General features: G+C 44.8%; 1 protein-coding gene and 1 long non-coding RNA gene across 3 annotated transcripts in view; one reads left to right on the forward strand and one right to left on the reverse strand.

Moving 5' to 3' along the window:
• The window catches only part of LOC103279490 (chloride channel protein C), a 75,564-nt gene that overhangs the window by 43,108 nt on the left and 15,142 nt on the right, over positions 1-17,314 (reverse strand). Inside the window, exon 6 of the mRNA XM_008114863.3 lies at positions 15,842-16,085. Coding sequence (XP_008113070.2) covers positions 15,842-16,085 — 244 coding nt within the window. The remainder of the gene's footprint in view (positions 1-15,841; positions 16,086-17,314) is intronic.
• LOC103279489 (uncharacterized) overlaps positions 1,195-17,314 on the forward strand; it is a 37,092-nt gene continuing 20,972 nt past the window's right edge. The window contains exons 1-2 of one of the 2 annotated variants that reach the window (XR_001730557.2): positions 1,195-1,485; positions 17,067-17,177. This is a non-coding gene — a long non-coding RNA (uncharacterized LOC103279489). The remainder of the gene's footprint in view (positions 1,486-17,066; positions 17,178-17,314) is intronic. The other variant, XR_506826.2, reaches the window with a different exon arrangement.

The raw sequence follows: 17,314 nt of genomic DNA on the forward strand, positions 1-17,314 counted from the left end.
CTATAAAGTCATAGCCAAAGTCTCTTGCCAGATCTTTCAAGGTATCCAGTGCTCCTGTCTTTGCCTTTTAGGATCAAAATGAAGCATGCAAACTGTTTACACTGCTATGTACGCAGTTTTCCACAGCACAATGATCAACCTAAAATAAACGACTGGGATCTCAATTTTTCTTTTCACTTATACCCTGTGAAGCTGTCGGAAATCACTGGGGCCACAGCAGGGGCGGTTGCTGAGGGAACCATCCTCTAAGGGGCGCCTAGGAGGCGCCGTTGAGGCACCTCCGCCCAGGCGTGGCCTTTCTGCCTCCGCAGCCTGGCCTGCCTCTGAGGCCGCGGCCTGGCCTTCGCCCTCGAGGTAGGTCTCTACCCTGCCTGTTCCAGAAGCTTTCTCTCCTGACGGTAAACCCACACCTATGGCAGGCATCCTCAGAGGTTGTGAGGTCTGTTGGAAGCTAGGTAAGTGGGGTTTATATATCTGTGGAAAGTCCAGGGTGGGAAAAAGAGCTCTTGTCTGTTTGAGGCTAATGTGAATGTTGCAATTGGCCAGCTTGATTAGCATTTAATGGCCTTGCAGGTTCAAAGCCTGGCTGCTTCCTCCCTGGGGGCATCCTTGGTTGGGAGGTGTTAGCTGGCCCTGATAGTTTCCTGTCTGGATTTCCCCTGTTTTCAGAGTGTTGTCCTTTATTTACTGTCCTGATTTTAGAGTTGTTTTTTAAAATACCGGGGGCCAGATTCCCTTTCGGTAGCCTTTTAATTCCTATGGATTCCTAAGGACCCTCAGGGCTCTTCCACACAGCCATATCACCCAGAATATCAAGGCAGAATAACCCACAATATCTGCTTTGAACTGGGTTATCTGAGTCCACACTGCCCTATATCCCAGTTCAATGATTGGTGCTAAATTTGCAAATATAGTAATTCCTACATAACATTACCATGTATTGAACTGCTTTTTCTGTTGATTGATCTCTCTCTATATATGGTCTGTCTGTTTTTATCTTAATCTAAACAAAGAAACTACAACACCTAGAACCATGAAACTTAACAACACAACACAACGCCCTTGTGGCTGGATTTAGACGACTAAGCCACAATTCACATCAACATCCGTGGGCAACACAAACCCAAAAACCCACAAAAACCATGTACGCTTGCGCAGAACAGGCCCAGCGTGCAAAACTCACCCACCCCACCCTCCTCCTCCACGCTCCCTCGCGCCATTGCTCGTCGGCTACCGCGACCACCGCCATCTTGGCCACCATCCCCTGCACACCGCCGCTCGCCATCTCACAACTTCCCCGCACACTTCTAAGTGGCAGGGAAAGAGAACGGCAAAATTAGCGGTTTTCACTATCCTACAGATTCGGCAAACGGGAGTGAGTGAGGTGCCTTCCCCACCTGCAAAGCTACCAACAAGGAGGGAAGGAGGAAGACAAAAGCGGCGGTTTCTTCTCTCCTTCTCTTCACACAAACAGCCAAGAGCTAGGTGGGTTTCGCGTCTGAGGAGGTATCAGGAAGGAGAGAAGGAGGACGGCGAAACCGCCGCTTGTTTCCCTCCTTGATTTTGGATACCTAACGACCCTGGAGGGGGGAGGGGAGGAAACGGCCTAACAGCGGCGGCAGAGCTCGCCCCCAAAGGGGAATGCCAGAGATTTTAAAACACTGCGCCGCCCTCGCCAGAACACCCCCCCTCCCCGCTTCCTTTCCCACTCAAGTTCTTCCTACCATAACACCGGACACAATCCAAACACTCAACACAGATGGCCATCCAACCACTCTAATATAAAATCCAAGGGTCCACAGAGACCCCTCAGCAACAACCACTTCAACTTCCTTCTACTATAAAACAGGACACAACCCAAACACTCCTCACAGATGGCCATCCAACCTCTGTAATATCATAACATCCTAAGGTTTGGAGACACCCCTCAGAAACATCCAGTTCAACTTCCTTCAACCATACAAGAGGACACTATCCGAACACTCCTAACAGATGTCCATCCAGCCTCTCCACAATAATAATAATAATAATAATAATAATAATAATAATAATAATCAACATCGCATCACAGAATCAAACAGTTATGACAGACCCCTAAAGACCATCCAGTCCAACCCATTTCTTCCATGGAGGACATAATCCAAACACTCCTCACAGATGACCATCCAATACCTCCACAATAGTAACAATAATCCCATCAGACAATCATATAGTTAGGACAGACCCCTAAACCCCATCCAGCCCAAACCATTTCTGCAATAGAGGACACAATCCAAGCACACCCAACAGATGGCCATCCAGCCTGTAAATAATAACAATAATAATAACAATATCATAGAATCCTAAGGTTAGGAGAGACCCCTAAGGATCATCCAGTTCAACTTCTTTCTACCAATCCAAACACTCCTAACACATGGCCATCCAACCTCTACATAATAATGATAATAATCATAAAGATAATGAAAACAATAATAATCATAATACAACCATACAATCCAAGAGTTTAGAGAGACCCCAAAGGGCCATCCAGTCTACATACGCCACAGCAACGCATGGCCGGGCACAGCTAGTTTGTTGTAAAACATGATGTTTTGGTGCTTAATTTGTAAAATCATAATGTAATGGGATGTTTAATAGGCTTTTCCTTAATCCCTCCTTATTATCCAACATTTTCGCTTATCCAACGCTTTTATTTTTTAGTGATTGGTGGGGGGGGGGGGGGCAAAATTCTGTTCACATACACTTGAAAATTACCTAGGGCCTGCCCTGGGCCACAGATCTGTAGTGTGGCGGCAGGACTAGTCACAAAATGGAAGCAGAGTTTGGCCTAATCATCAGCAATTGCTGATAGAAACCTGGCTGCCTCCCATTGGACTACTTAAAGCTTCTGAACAGTCTTCAAAGGCAAGCCCACGTAGAGCGTCCTGCAGTAGTCCATTCGAGATGTAACAAGAGCGTGGACCACCATGGCCAAGTCTGACTTCCATTCTGTGCTTACAGTCAGCAAGCGCCCAGAAACACAGGTTATCATAGGTGAAGCAATGATAAACAACTCAGACCAGGGCGGCTAACGCATGGGCAATTCATGGAAGATAAAGAAAGATGCAATGCCAATGTCTCCGCTGGTCAAAATGAATTACATTGAGCTAATAGTCCAGATAACCAAAGATGCAAGTCTAAGAAATGCAGGTGCTAATCACAGCTAGTTCAAAGGCCCCAACATCTGGAAAATAATTTATAAGAGGCTGACTCTGGCTCTTCATTTTTTAAATATATTATTATTATTATTATTATTATTATTATTATTATTATTATTATTATTATTATTATTATTATTATTATATGACACAGCAAACAAGATTGATATGCTCGATTCCATATCACAAAATCACAAGTCGAACACTTCCCAAGTGTCTAGGACTGTGTGATGTATTTTCAGATGATGCATGCAGATCCCAGTAGGGTGGCCTTTTGCAGTTGGCAGATGGTAATTTTGTCAATGTCTATTGTTTCCAAATGCCAGCTGAGATCTTTTGGCACGGCACCCAATGTGCCCATCACCACTGGGACCACCTGTACTGGTTTCTGCCAGAGTCTTTGAAGTTCAATCTTGAGGTCCTGATAGCGGCTGAGTTTTTCCTGTTATTTTTCGTCAATGCAACTGTCACCTGGGATGGCAACATCAATGATCCAAACCTTTTTCTTTTCCACAACTGTGATGTCTGGTGTGTTGTGTTCTAGAACTTTGTCAGTCTGGATTGGGAAGTCCCACAGTATCTTTGCGTTCTCATTTTCCAATATTTTTGCAGGTTTGTGATCCCACCAGTTCTTTACTTCTGGGAAGTGGTACAAAAGGTAAAGGTTTACCCCTGACATTAAGTTCAGTCGTGACTGACTCTGGGGGTTGATTCTCATCTCCATTTCTAAGCCGAAGAGCCAGCGTTGTCCGTAGACACCTCCAAGGTCATGTGGCCGGCATGACTGCATGGAGCGCCGTTACCTTCCCGCCGGAGCGGTACCTATTGATCTACTCACATTTGCATGTTTTCAAACTGCTAGGTTGGCAGGAGCTGGGGTTAACAACGGGTGCTCATTCTGCTCCCGGGATTTGAACCTGGCACCTTTTGGTCCGCAAGTTCAGCAGCTCAACGCTTTAATGCACTGTGCCACCAGGGGCCCAGGGTGGTACTTGAGGCATAAATTCCAATGAATCATTTGGGTCACATAGTTGTGCCTCTGTTTGTTTATTATTATTATTATTATTATTATTATTATTATTATTATTACTACTACTACTATTACTATTTAAGAGACAGCATATTTAAGAGACCAAACGTATTTAAGAGACAGTGATTTCTACAATGAACAGAGATATCTCTTTGACATCCATCAAATCCCTCTCAACTGCTTCAACAACTGTGATGACTCATGGGCCTTGTAGTCCTGCTCATGACATTGTGATGCCTGATGAAGAAGAAAACTTGGGTTTTTTACCTTCCCAGTCAGAACTGGAATCTTCTCAGCAAGATCTTTCCCAGGCAGATCTGGGAACCTTGCACCTGCAAGAAAGCTGTGTCCCAGAAGTATGTCAAACAAACCCTGAGCCTACATCTCCTGTGTTCTCTCGCCATGAATTTTGTAAACAACAGAGAGGTTTGGAAGCAGCCTCGCGCAGGAGTGCTAGAATAACAGCTAAGAATTTAGCCAATTAAGCCTGCTTTTCGTGAGAATCTTTAAGGAGTCAAACATCTGGCCTCAGAGTTTAGCTTTCGTTTCTGGTTCCCAGAGAACTGCTTCGGCGGGAAAGTTAGACTCTATATAGGTGTTTTACCCGCGAAGTAACTTTGCGGAGTCAATTCGTCAGCCTCCGGAGCGAGTTGTGTCTGGACAGCGCGCTCCGTTTCAAGCCTCGTTCCTGCTCAAGCCTTGTCCTGGTTTCCAGCCTTCGCTCCTGTTTCCCAGCCTTTGTTTACCTACGGACCTTGCCTTGTTTCCCAGGACTAAACCTTGCCTTGTTTCACGGATTTTACCAAGTTATTCCACGGACCTTGTTCTTGTTCCTTGCTACCTTGTTCCACGATTCAAGCCTTGTTTCAAGTATCAAGTTATTTCCTAGCCTTGCTCAAGTTCATGGACTAAAGGACCTTGTCATCTCCCCTCACTTTGCCTGGCAAAGTGAGTGTTTCGGTTATTGGATTACAACTTTGGACCTTAATATTTCATATTGGACATTGCTTTTTTGGACTAATTCTGACCTTTCCTGAAAGGTCTAATTCTGGACTATTTTCTACACTTGTTTTTATTAACTTTATATATTCCTTCAATAAAGATATTAGATAGATTCTGGCCTCTGTGTATGGTTATTGGTGCCTTGCAGCCTGGGTCCTGACAGTTTGACTCCGCCACCCTAAGCACCAATTAACCTCGGCCAGTATGTCTACCGGAGCCGGACCTGGACCGGGCGGCCAGCCGATTACCTACACCATCGACAAGGATGAGGTGGACCGAATCCGTGATAAGCTCAATGCACAGGATGGGGAAATAAAGGGGTTGAAGGAACGCGGAATCCGTCTTCCGGCCATGGCGTTGCCAACCAAGTTTACTGGAGAAGCTTCTAAGGTTCATGTTTTCCGTCGCCAATGTCAAGCTTATCTAGAGGCCCGTGCTGCCGAGTTTCCCCAAGAAGACATCAAAGTGGCGTGGGTTTACAGTCTTCTAGACGGGCCAGCGGCCAACTGGGCGACGGCACTGTTCGACCAAGCCTCTCCACACCTAAGATCAGCGCAACGCTTCTTGGACCACCTTAAGGAGACTTGGGGAATCGAGGACAATTTGGAGGCAGCCGGTCACAAACTCCGCCGCCTCTTCCAAGGAGACAGACCCATGTCTCAGTACATAGCCGAGTTCCGAGTGCTGTCCCACAACACCGGCTGGAATGATGTAGCCCTCAGAGGACAATTCCGGGAGGGTCTCAACATCGAAATGCTGGAGGAAATCTCCAAGGTGGATCCTCCCCAGACCCTCGAAGCACTCATTGATCAATGTTTACGGGCTGAAGTCATGATTGCCAACAGGAAACAGTGGGTTCGAGGCCAGAGCGGTAGAGCTGGGGCAAAACCCCCCGCTCCCGCCAGCGTTCAGCCACGTCCAGTGTGGAGACCCCCACCACCAACCCCATACCCCAGAGGAAGCGAGGAGGTGCCGATGCAGTTGGGCAACGTGCGTCCCAGACTAGATGCCGCCGAGAAGGCCCGTCGTCAACGCTTAAACCTCTGTTGGTACTGCGGGAACGGGGGCCACTTCGCCAGAGAGTGCCCAGCCAAAGGGAAGCCCGCCGCCCGTCTTGCGGCGGCGTCCTCCACGGAGACGAAGGCGTCTGAGGCGGCTGGCACACAGCCGGCGGGGGAAGCCAACGACCGGGCGTAGAGAGGCTCGCCAACCCGGTCAAAAAACCCATTCAAGAGCCGCCAACCGGGGTCCTGTTCCTTCTAGTGGTCACCTTATGGTCAGCAAAAAAGGGACCCGTCATGATCCACGCCATGATAGACTCCGGAGCCACCAACAATTTCATTGATAGAGAGTATGCCGACTCTCTGGGATTACAATATCATGACTTCAAGAATGCCCGTGTGGTGCAAGCCATAGACGGCCGCCCCCTCAAGACGGGCCCCGTAAGCCAGTGGTCGGAACCCACCAGGATGTGGATAAGAGAACATATGGAAGAGATTTCCTTCTTTGTTACTGAGGTTCCCCATTTCCCTGTGATTTTGGGGATTCCATGGCTGACACTTCACGACCCAAGCATCTCCTGGTCCAACAGGGAGCTGCAGTTCGCTTCAAAGTACTGCCAAAACCATTGCCTCGTAGCCAAGGTCTGCCATACCACAGACACCGAGCCCATTATCACCTTGCCAAAGAAGTACTCCGAGTATTGGGATGTATTCAATGAAAAAGAAGCCGAGAGACTACCCCCACATAGACCTTATGACTGTGCCATTGACTTGGTGGAGGGGGCCCCGATCCCGCGAGGGCATCTCTACTCCCTGACTGAACCGGAGCAAGAAGCTCTCAGGGAGTTCATAGAGACAAACCTTCGCAAGGGATTCATCAGACCCTCTCAATCTCCAGCCGCCTCCCCGGTGATGTTTGTGAAAAAGAAGTCAGGAGACTTACGCTTGGTGGTGGACTATAGAGCATTGAACAATATCACAAAGCGAAACAGCTATCCCCTGCCTTTAATCTCGGACCTTCTAGACCGACTCCGAGGAGCCAAGGTCTACACCAAGCTGGATCTTCGGGGGGCTTATAATCTAGTTCGCATCAGAGAAGGGGACGAGTGGAAGACCGCCTTCCAGACTAAATTCGGATTATTTGAGTCCCGAGTTATGAATTATGGATTATGCGGAGCTCCCGCAACGTTCCAGCATTTTGTCAATGACATCTTTCAGGATTATCTAGATCGGTTCTTGATAATCTACCTCGACGATTTTTTGGTGTTTTCTAGATCACAATCAGAGCATGAGAACCACGTCAAAATGGTGTTACAACGATTGCGGGATCATGGGCTCTATGCCAAGCTGGAAAAATGCGCTTTTGATCTACAAGAGGTAGATTTCCTGGGGTACCGCATCTCGCCTCTAGGGCTCTCCATGGACCCGGCAAAGGTTTCAGCAGTATTGGAATGGCGGGCGCCAACCAACAAGAAAGAGGTGCAGCGTTTCTTGGGGTTCGCGAACTATTACCGCAAGTTCATTCCAGATTTTGCCCGCTGGTCTGACCCAATCACCAGCTGCATCCGTGGGAAACAGCCCTTCCGCTGGACAGATCAAGCAGAGAAAGGGTTCCAGCAACTAAAGAAATTATTCACGTCCCAGCCAATTCTTCAGCACCCAGATCCTGAAACCCTTTTTGTTGTGCAAGCAGACGCCTCTGATGTGGCAATTGGGGCTGTACTCCTACAACCGGTGGGAGATCACCTTCATCCTTGTGCCTTTTATTCCCGTCAACTAACAGCACCAGAGAGAAATTACACCATCTGGGAAAAGGAACTATTGGCCATAAAGGCAGCCTTTGAAACTTGGAGACATTGGCTAGAAGGGGCCAAATTTCCCATTGAAGTCCATACTGATCATCGGAATCTAGAGCATCTAAGAACCGCCTGCAAACTAAATCAGAGGCAACAACGTTGGGCTTTATTCTTTGAACGTTTTAACTTCCAGATTCATTATGTAACCCCAGCTCAAACCAAGCAAGCAGACGCCCTGTCACGTAAACCGGAATACGCTGCAGGACGCAAGGAGACCTTTGAATCCCAACTATTACAACCCGAGAACTTTGCCACGCTCACAGTGGGGAACACCAAATCCACTCTCATTGATTCAACTTCTCCTACTCTTGGACCCCTCTGTGCTCAAGAAATCAGGGCTAGTCAGCAAGCAGATGCCTGGGCGCAAGACCAACTCCGTCAAGGATTGCAATTTCCCTTCTCACTTAAGGATGGACTGCTTTGCTATAGAAATCATGTTTATATCCCACCAGGGCAGGGCAGGGAAAAAGCACTTTGTCTGTGTCATGACTGCAAGCCAGCAGGGCATTTCGGACTATTTAAAACCATGCATTTGATCCTAAGAGATTTCTGGTGGCCCAAGATCCGCAAGGATGTGGAAAAATATGTCAACACCTGCCCAGTATGCCAGCGCTCCAAGACAAGACGGGAGAAGCCCTCAGGGCTTCTGCATCCCCTTCCTACTCCATCTCGCCCATGGGAAATAATCTCTGCGGATTTTATCACTGACCTACCACCTTCCTGTGGATTCACCACGATCCTAGTGGTGGTGGACCTTTTCACCAAGTTAGCCCATTTCATTCCCTGTGAAGGCCTTCCCACGGCCAAAGAGACGGCAGATCTATTCCTCCAACATGTTTTCAGATTACATGGATTGCCCAAGAGTCTGGTCACAGACCGTGGATCTCAATTCACCTCTCGTTTCTGGAAGGCACTACAAAAACTATTGGGCATAGACTCTCGTTTATCTTCAGCTCATCATCCTCAAACAGATGGGCAAACGGAGCGCACCAATGCCACTTTGGAACAGTACCTTCGCTGTTATGTAAACTACCAACAGGATAATTGGGCTTCTCTATTACCACTGTCAGAGTTTGCCTACAACAATGGAGTCCAGGCTTCTACAAAAGAAACGCCGTTCTTTGCAAACTACGGCTTCCATCCACGTTTCTTTCCCCCTGTCATTGAAACTTCAGAAGTCCCCGCAGCAGAGGATTGGCTGCAGGAACTCACAGCGGTGCAACAACTTTTGCTCCAACAACTAGACCAAGCCAAGGAGGACTATAAACGTCACGCGGACAAACATCGCCAACCGGGCCCCGAAATCAAGGTAGGAGATCGGGTTTTTCTGTCCACTCGCTTTTTGCCCTCCCATCGCCCTTGCCGGAAGTTAGATGCCCGTTTCATTGGCCCCTATCCTGTGGTGGCGCAATTAAACCCCGTGACTTTCAAACTCCAACTTCCGCGTTCAATGCGCATTCACCCAGTGTTTCACCGCTCCCTGCTCCTTCCGGCGGATGGTGTGCGTCCTGATACAGACCAACCGGCCCCCCCTCCTGTTTTGATGAATGGGGAGGAGGAGTTCGAGGTTGAGGACATTTTGGATTCTCGCTTTCACCGCCGCCGCCTGCAATATCTCATTGACTGGGTGGGTTTTGGCCCTGAGGAACTTTCTTGGGAAGACGCCTCCACAGTCCATGCTCCTGATCTGACCCGTCGCTTTCATCAGACCTATCCCGCCAAGCCACGACCTCGCGCCTCGGGGAGAGAGTCCCAGTTTGGGAGGGGGCTTGAGGAGGGGGATAGTGTGATGACTCATGGGCCTTGTAGTCCTGCTCATGACATTGTGATGCCTGATGAAGAAGAAAACTTGGGTTTTTTACCTTCCCAGTCAGAACTGGAATCTTCTCAGCAAGATCTTTCCCAGGCAGATCTGGGAACCTTGCACCTGCAAGAAAGCTGTGTCCCAGAAGTATGTCAAACAAACCCTGAGCCTACATCTCCTGTGTTCTCTCGCCATGAATTTTGTAAACAACAGAGAGGTTTGGAAGCAGCCTCGCGCAGGAGTGCTAGAATAACAGCTAAGAATTTAGCCAATTAAGCCTGCTTTTCGTGAGAATCTTTAAGGAGTCAAACATCTGGCCTCAGAGTTTAGCTTTCGTTTCTGGTTCCCAGAGAACTGCTTCGGCGGGAAAGTTAGACTCTATATAGGTGTTTTACCCGCGAAGTAACTTTGCGGAGTCAATTCGTCAGCCTCCGGAGCGAGTTGTGTCTGGACAGCGCGCTCCGTTTCAAGCCTCGTTCCTGCTCAAGCCTTGTCCTGGTTTCCAGCCTTCGCTCCTGTTTCCCAGCCTTTGTTTACCTACGGACCTTGCCTTGTTTCCCAGGACTAAACCTTGCCTTGTTTCACGGATTTTACCAAGTTATTCCACGGACCTTGTTCTTGTTCCTTGCTACCTTGTTCCACGATTCAAGCCTTGTTTCAAGTATCAAGTTATTTCCTAGCCTTGCTCAAGTTCATGGACTAAAGGACCTTGTCATCTCCCCTCACTTTGCCTGGCAAAGTGAGTGTTTCGGTTATTGGATTACAACTTTGGACCTTAATATTTCATATTGGACATTGCTTTTTTGGACTAATTCTGACCTTTCCTGAAAGGTCTAATTCTGGACTATTTTCTACACTTGTTTTTATTAACTTTATATATTCCTTCAATAAAGATATTAGATAGATTCTGGCCTCTGTGTATGGTTATTGGTGCCTTGCAGCCTGGGTCCTGACAACAACCAACTTTTCTGATTTGGGGAAGTATCAGAAATCCATCACAATCCAGCTCCTTGGTCAGATTCCAAGGCTGAGTTACATCACCTTCTTTCTTTTCTTCCTTTTTAATGCACAAACTAGGCAAAGGGTTAGGCAAAGTGCAGCCTTGCAGGTCCTGCCAAACATGGCTCTCTCCAGCTGTCAAAGACAGAACGCCACAAGATCAAAGATAACAGAGTTTATTGGATAACAGAACTCAAAATGCCCGTAAAATACAAGGGCCAGGCAGTATTAGCCTTTAAAAGCAAAAAGGGGCAAGGAAAAACGTTCAAAAGATAAACCGGATTAAACCGGAGTTTAATCCGGGTAAAAACAAAACAGCTTGCTTCAGCCTGGGGATAAACAAAACAGAAGCCGGGGAACAAAGTGTTCAAAAGAATGCAATTAATTGGCAGCAGATTCCTCTCTGCTGCCAGCACTGTGCTTTGAGTAACTTGAGTCACTCCTCCACACAGCAGGCAAGATTTCCAATACACACAGAACAGCCGAGGATTGAAGCAGTAGAGTAGACCCAGTTCCTTTCCGTAGTTCAAGCCAGAAGCAGACGTTTGTAGTTTCACCAAGTCCGAGTAGGGGGAAGTCAAGCCGTGGTCAGTTCAGTCCGAAATCCAAAGCAGGAGATGGCGTCCGTCAAGAAGACGACGGAAGGTCAAAGGTATCAGCACACGAAAACACACCAGTCTTCAGGAAAGCGTCCCACACAGATCCCAAGCGTTCGTCCAGATTACCTTGCCCAACGCAATTTGCAATTGCTCCCAAGCCTCATTTTATGCCAGTTACAAATCCTCATCACTATCAGCTGCCCTCCTTAACCCGGGCGTTTCCTCATCACTTTCCTCATCAGAGCTGGAACACCTCTGACTACGCCCCACAGCATCCCCAGCTGTGGATCCCGTCCCATCCCTCCAGCTTGTCCATGGGTCTAATCCTGAAGGTCCCCATTCATCTTCCATCCCATCATTGCCAGTGGCACCCAATTCCTCCCTCACCCGAGTCCAATCCATCTCATCCTCCTCCGAGCTAACCAGCCCCTCCTCCATTCTCTCCGTAAACCCCTCAAAAGACTCTTCGTCAGATGGTGCTGCAAAGATATCTCGCAGTCTCTTTCTTTCTCGCTCCTCGAGAGTATCTGACTCTCGAGGAGTCTTACGCCCACGTCTGCCAGTAACAGAGCCATGAGGCTCAATCATAACACCAGCCTTGATCAGCATAGGCAATAATAAGGTATGTAACGTTCAGCAACACCTGGAAGGCCACACTTTACCTACATATGTGTCACAGCCATGGTTTGTGGCCAATCTATTTGAGATATATATGGGATGCTGCTGCTGGCATTAGTCCAAGCATTAAGCTGTAAAAGGGCATATTGGGTAGGATACAACACAGAAACCCAATGATAGGTCCCAGTCCGCAGTATGGGAAACTGTATTGATGAAAATGCTAAAAATTGTTTAGCAAGCAGCAGCACATTTCCCTTGAAAATGTAAGCTGTGCCCAATGGCTTCCTCGGGTAGTTAAGCCTTTTTGAATGCTTGGGGCAGAATTCACTATTTGTATTGTTAAATTTAAATTCTGTCTCCAACTAAAATGAGTTAAATCGTGTTGTGAGTAAAACTGTGCAGCCTAATCATATTTACATTTACTCAGAATAAGCCTCAATGAATTTTTTGCCTTCTGGGCACATAGAACTGTGGCTTTTATAGACAATAAATTCAGACTTCTATAGAAACTCCATATTTTAAAAAAAAAAAAATCAAAGAGGCTAGGTATAATAGGCCTTCTTTACAATTTTATGTTGAGCTCAGTGAAACTGAAGAAAATAAAAATATTTTTCTTGAAAAACATAAACCACAAAGCTTCCCGTTGAGAGTTTCTGCTATAAATCATGAAAGAAGCCAAACTCTCCTGAAGCAAATTGCTGGCTGAAATGAAAATATTTCTGATTATCCAGCCTATCTGGCAAGCAGAATATGGTGGAGCCTTGGTCAAAACCACGTTGGCAACTGTTCCTTTGGGGAAACAGGAATGAAGATCAATTGCTCTTTTGTGAAAATCCTACATGAGCTTACTATGGACTATAAACTATTATTCAAAGCAGACATCATTACAATTCTCTTGTATACAGCTACTCGATAATAACGGAGCTATAATAATGGAACAAAATATTCCTTTAAGGAACATATTTCTCTGTGTGTATATATTCACACTGTGTGTGCACAGGTTCAGATATCTGTGAGAGTTCCTGCACCTGAATTCATCTTTATCCATACTCACATTAGAACATACTGTTGAAAGTATGTTTATGAATTTAACTGTTTTATATCATATTTAAATAATACTGTCTTCATTTTTGTAAATCTGATTTTAGATTAATCTTATTTTCAGTTATTGTAAGCTGCCTTGAATCACATTTTATGAAAAAAAGCAGGATATAAATTCAATAAATATACAGTCAATAAATAGGCAAAAAAAATCTTAGAATTCTTGAGGATGATAATTATTTTAGATTACATTCCCTGAAGCTCAGAACTCCCATATTTAACCATATAATCATTGCCACCATATAATGACCTGGTTTTTTCCATCCAAAATTTGGTTTTTAGTTTTCATTGTGTAATCACTGCATGGGTAATTTGGTTCATTGTGCTGTTTAAAAGCAGCAATGTATTTGTGAGTGGATCCAGGCCTAGAATTTTAGAAGTGATTTAAAAACAAGTTGTTGTCCACTTGAAAGAAGATATTTAAAAAGCAAGGTGGTCCCCTTAAAAGAAATGACTTAAAACATTTTAAGTACTGTAAAAGCATTGTTAAAAAGCTTGGCACAATGGTTACACTCCATATTTTGACCAAAAAAACCCCAACATATAATCTGCGATGATTATGCGGTGAAATATGGTATGTTCAGATCCTTAATTTAATCATCACAATTTATTACCACTTGTTAGCAGCAAAGAACTTGGAAGAAAGGGGAGCACTAGAAGATTATATATATTGCTATGCAAACTAAATCACACCATAAATTATAATTCAATTGATTGAGCCACCAGCAACAACATACTTGTGCTTTAATTAATTAATTAATTAGCTTGTTTGTTTGTTTTGACTACTTCAAACATGGAAGTGCTTGATCATAAAGATAATTTGTGGCTAGAAAGATTTTCTTCAAATGCAAACTCTTCGGTTGTCTAATAAAATTTATTACAGTGGATACAATTTCCACATAAGACCATAGAAAGCTGCTCTCGCTAGTGAAAGGGCAGTCGGATCAGAACCCTGACTCAATATAGTAGATCCTTGTAGCTTTCTAAAGGCGAGTTTATACACATACTCTCCATCTATGTATAACATTTGCCAAAAGTATTTCATGTGACATTTGGAAATTGGATTTTTCTAACTTTAGTTAGTAGGACGCATATAAAATTTCTTCTTTTATCCTACAGGCTATGGAAACATCAAAAGCATTCAAATGGTGTGAAATTTAGTTCAACAGGAATACTTTCTGCTTATTCTGGACGTATACTAGACAAATAAAATTATTGTTCATCGGGCCAACACATATTAGGAAAAAGAGAACTGCATATATGTATGTATAGAATTATGGGTTTTGATGGCTACAGAATTCTGCTTAAAGTCAAGGCACACAAAGCTCCAACTGACCATGGAAACTAGGAGGTCAACCAAAATGATTTCAATCTGCATTTGGGTTCTACATCAATTAGGACCCAAAGTTCTTTGTCCTTACTTTGACCTTAGATTACTCCATGTAGGAAAGATCTATGTGTTCTGCATCTGTTGTAGGTGAAGATGAAAGCAGTAGGAAGAGTAGCAGGAAATCATCCTGTAGCTAATTCCCCCTCAGAATAGTGTGAACAACAGAAAATTTCTGCATTGACCTACCTTTAACTAGATAATGTGTTGATCCCGGCACATTAGGGGAGAGGGGTCCTGTCAGTCCACCATACTTGACACTTTAAAAACCACTACTTTAATGTATTAGATCCAGAGGCGGTCCAACCATAAGGCGAAATAGGCATTTGCCTGTGGCGCCATCGTCCCGGGGGCACCATCGTCCTGGGAGGAGGGCACCACTCTCCACCTCCTTCTCTTTCGGGCCTTCCAGCGGCCGCGCTGGGCCTTCCGGCCAGCGCAGACCCACCTTCGCACCACACAAGCCCACCTTTGGGGCCTTCAGAGATTGTGAGGTCTGTAGGAACTTGGAAGCTAGGTATGTGGGGTTTATATATCTGTAGAAGGTCCAGGGTGGGAGAAAGAACTTTTCTTTGAAGCAGGTGTGAATGTTGTAATTAATCACCTTGATTAGCATTTAATGGCCCTGTGGCTTCAAGGCCTGGCTTCTTCTTGCCTGGGAGAATCTTTTTTTGGGAGGAGTTAGCTGTCCCTGATTTTAGAGGGTTTTTTTTAATACTGAGGGCTATCTGGGTTATCTAAGTCCACACTGCCCTATATCCCTGTTCAATCTTTAGTGCTAAATTTGCAAATATAGTAATCCCTACATAACATTACCATGTATTGAACTGCTTTTTCTATTGATTTGTTGTAAAACATGATGTTTTGGTGCTTAATTTTTAAAATCATAATGTAATTTGATGTTTTATAGGCTTTTCCTTTATACTTCCTTATTATCCAACATTTTCGCTTATCCAACGCTTTTATTTTTCAGTGATTGGTTTGGGGGGGGCGCCAAAATTCTGTTCGCCTACACTTGAAAAATACCTAGGGCCGGCTCTGATTAGATCTCCATACTTGAGGACCAGCTCCCCTTGCACGGCTCTTCCAAAGTTCAGAGGTCCACATCATTCAGATATACTGTGGATGATTTTACTGTAGCTTATATTGCTACTTGAATTCCCATTGTTATATTTTAAAATGTTTTTAATGTGTTGTCCAATGGTCTGTTGACTGCAATAAAATATCATGTGTATATATGTACGTACCCAAAACAAAATCCTTTTCTCTGCTTTGAAAAATCCAAATTGACCTCGGTAGACAAACCCAGAGAAAGAAGAAGAGAGTAAATCTGTAGTGAAGGCAGCCATCAAGCAGCAGAAGAACGTTTGCCAGGCCAGTTTGATATCCCAGAAAGATGCCACCTCCTCTAGTGTAAACAGAAGGCCTCCCACTGGAGCATGAAAAACAGATGCAATCCCAGCTCCTGCACCAGCTGTAACAAAATTCCTCCTGTAACAAGATATCAGAAATAATTGATATGTTTTAGTTTTTAAAAAATCATGAAAGGACAGCAAAGTTTATTTCAGAACAAAATTATAGTTTTGCTTTTGAAAAGCTGTGTTGTTCATCTTTAGATCACTAAACAGCAGAGTTAAAAAGCTGCTTATGGTAAAGTTAGAAGAAGGACTAGTTTTTCACACCTAGATGTCCTGAGGTGGCCTTAGACAGAACCTGCTGCTTACTGATGTTATGATATATTTTAATCTGTTGTTGTTCCCCATCCTAACCCATAGGAAGAAGCAGATAGGAAAGTGTTGTGGTTACTGGGAAAGATTATGCTGGGAGGACAGTTATGACACCCAGAATCACCCACCCAATTCTGGGAGTGTAATCCTGTGGAGCCCCCAGTGGTACAGAGGGTTTAACCATTGAGCTGCTGAACTTGCTGACCAAAAGGTCGGCAGTTCGAATCCGGGGAGCAGAGTGAGCTCCCCTCTGCTAGCCACAGCCTCTGCCAATCTAGCAATTTTAAAACATGCAAATGTGAGTAGATCAATAGGTGCCGCTTCAGCAGTAAGGTAATGATGCTTCATGCAGTCATGCTGGCCACATGACCTTGGAGGCATCTATGGTCAACACCGGCTCTTCGGCTTAGAAATGGAGACGAGCACCAACCCCCAGAGTTGGACACAACTAAACTTAATGTCAGGGAAAAACCTTTAACCTAATCTAACAAGATAGCTTTTTCTAGGTTCTGCCTAGTGCATCCCAAGACACAGATGTATACAGAGATAAACTGCATACTATCCAAATGTTTAATTTAGTTGCTATATGTCAGGGATTCTAACACAAACACTAAATGGTTGAAAGAACTGCACGAAGAACCAGTCAAAGTTACATTTTTCAAGCAATCAACACTCAGGCTAAAAAGGTTAAATCATTTGCCAAAGACAGTTATAATTGTTTACATGGAATTATTTGTTCTTTTAGGAGTATAGTGGAAATCATTCAGAGATACCTCAAGAAGAATGTGATGTACCTTTTACAACTATGACTCCAGCTTTAACATACAACGAATAAGTAGAAAGACAAACCAGAAAGGTAAGTAGACTTTCTAGCAATGTCTGCATACAATGATAAACCAGTATTTCAATTAATCTTGCCTTATGCTCATAAAACACTAAACCAATATTTAATATAATTTTATGTTTCCCTCAGAACCTGTGAGAATACAATTT

This window comes from Anolis carolinensis, chromosome 4 (genome assembly GCF_035594765.1).
Source record: "Anolis carolinensis isolate JA03-04 chromosome 4, rAnoCar3.1.pri, whole genome shotgun sequence".
Lineage (NCBI taxonomy): Eukaryota > Metazoa > Chordata > Lepidosauria > Squamata > Dactyloidae > Anolis > Anolis carolinensis.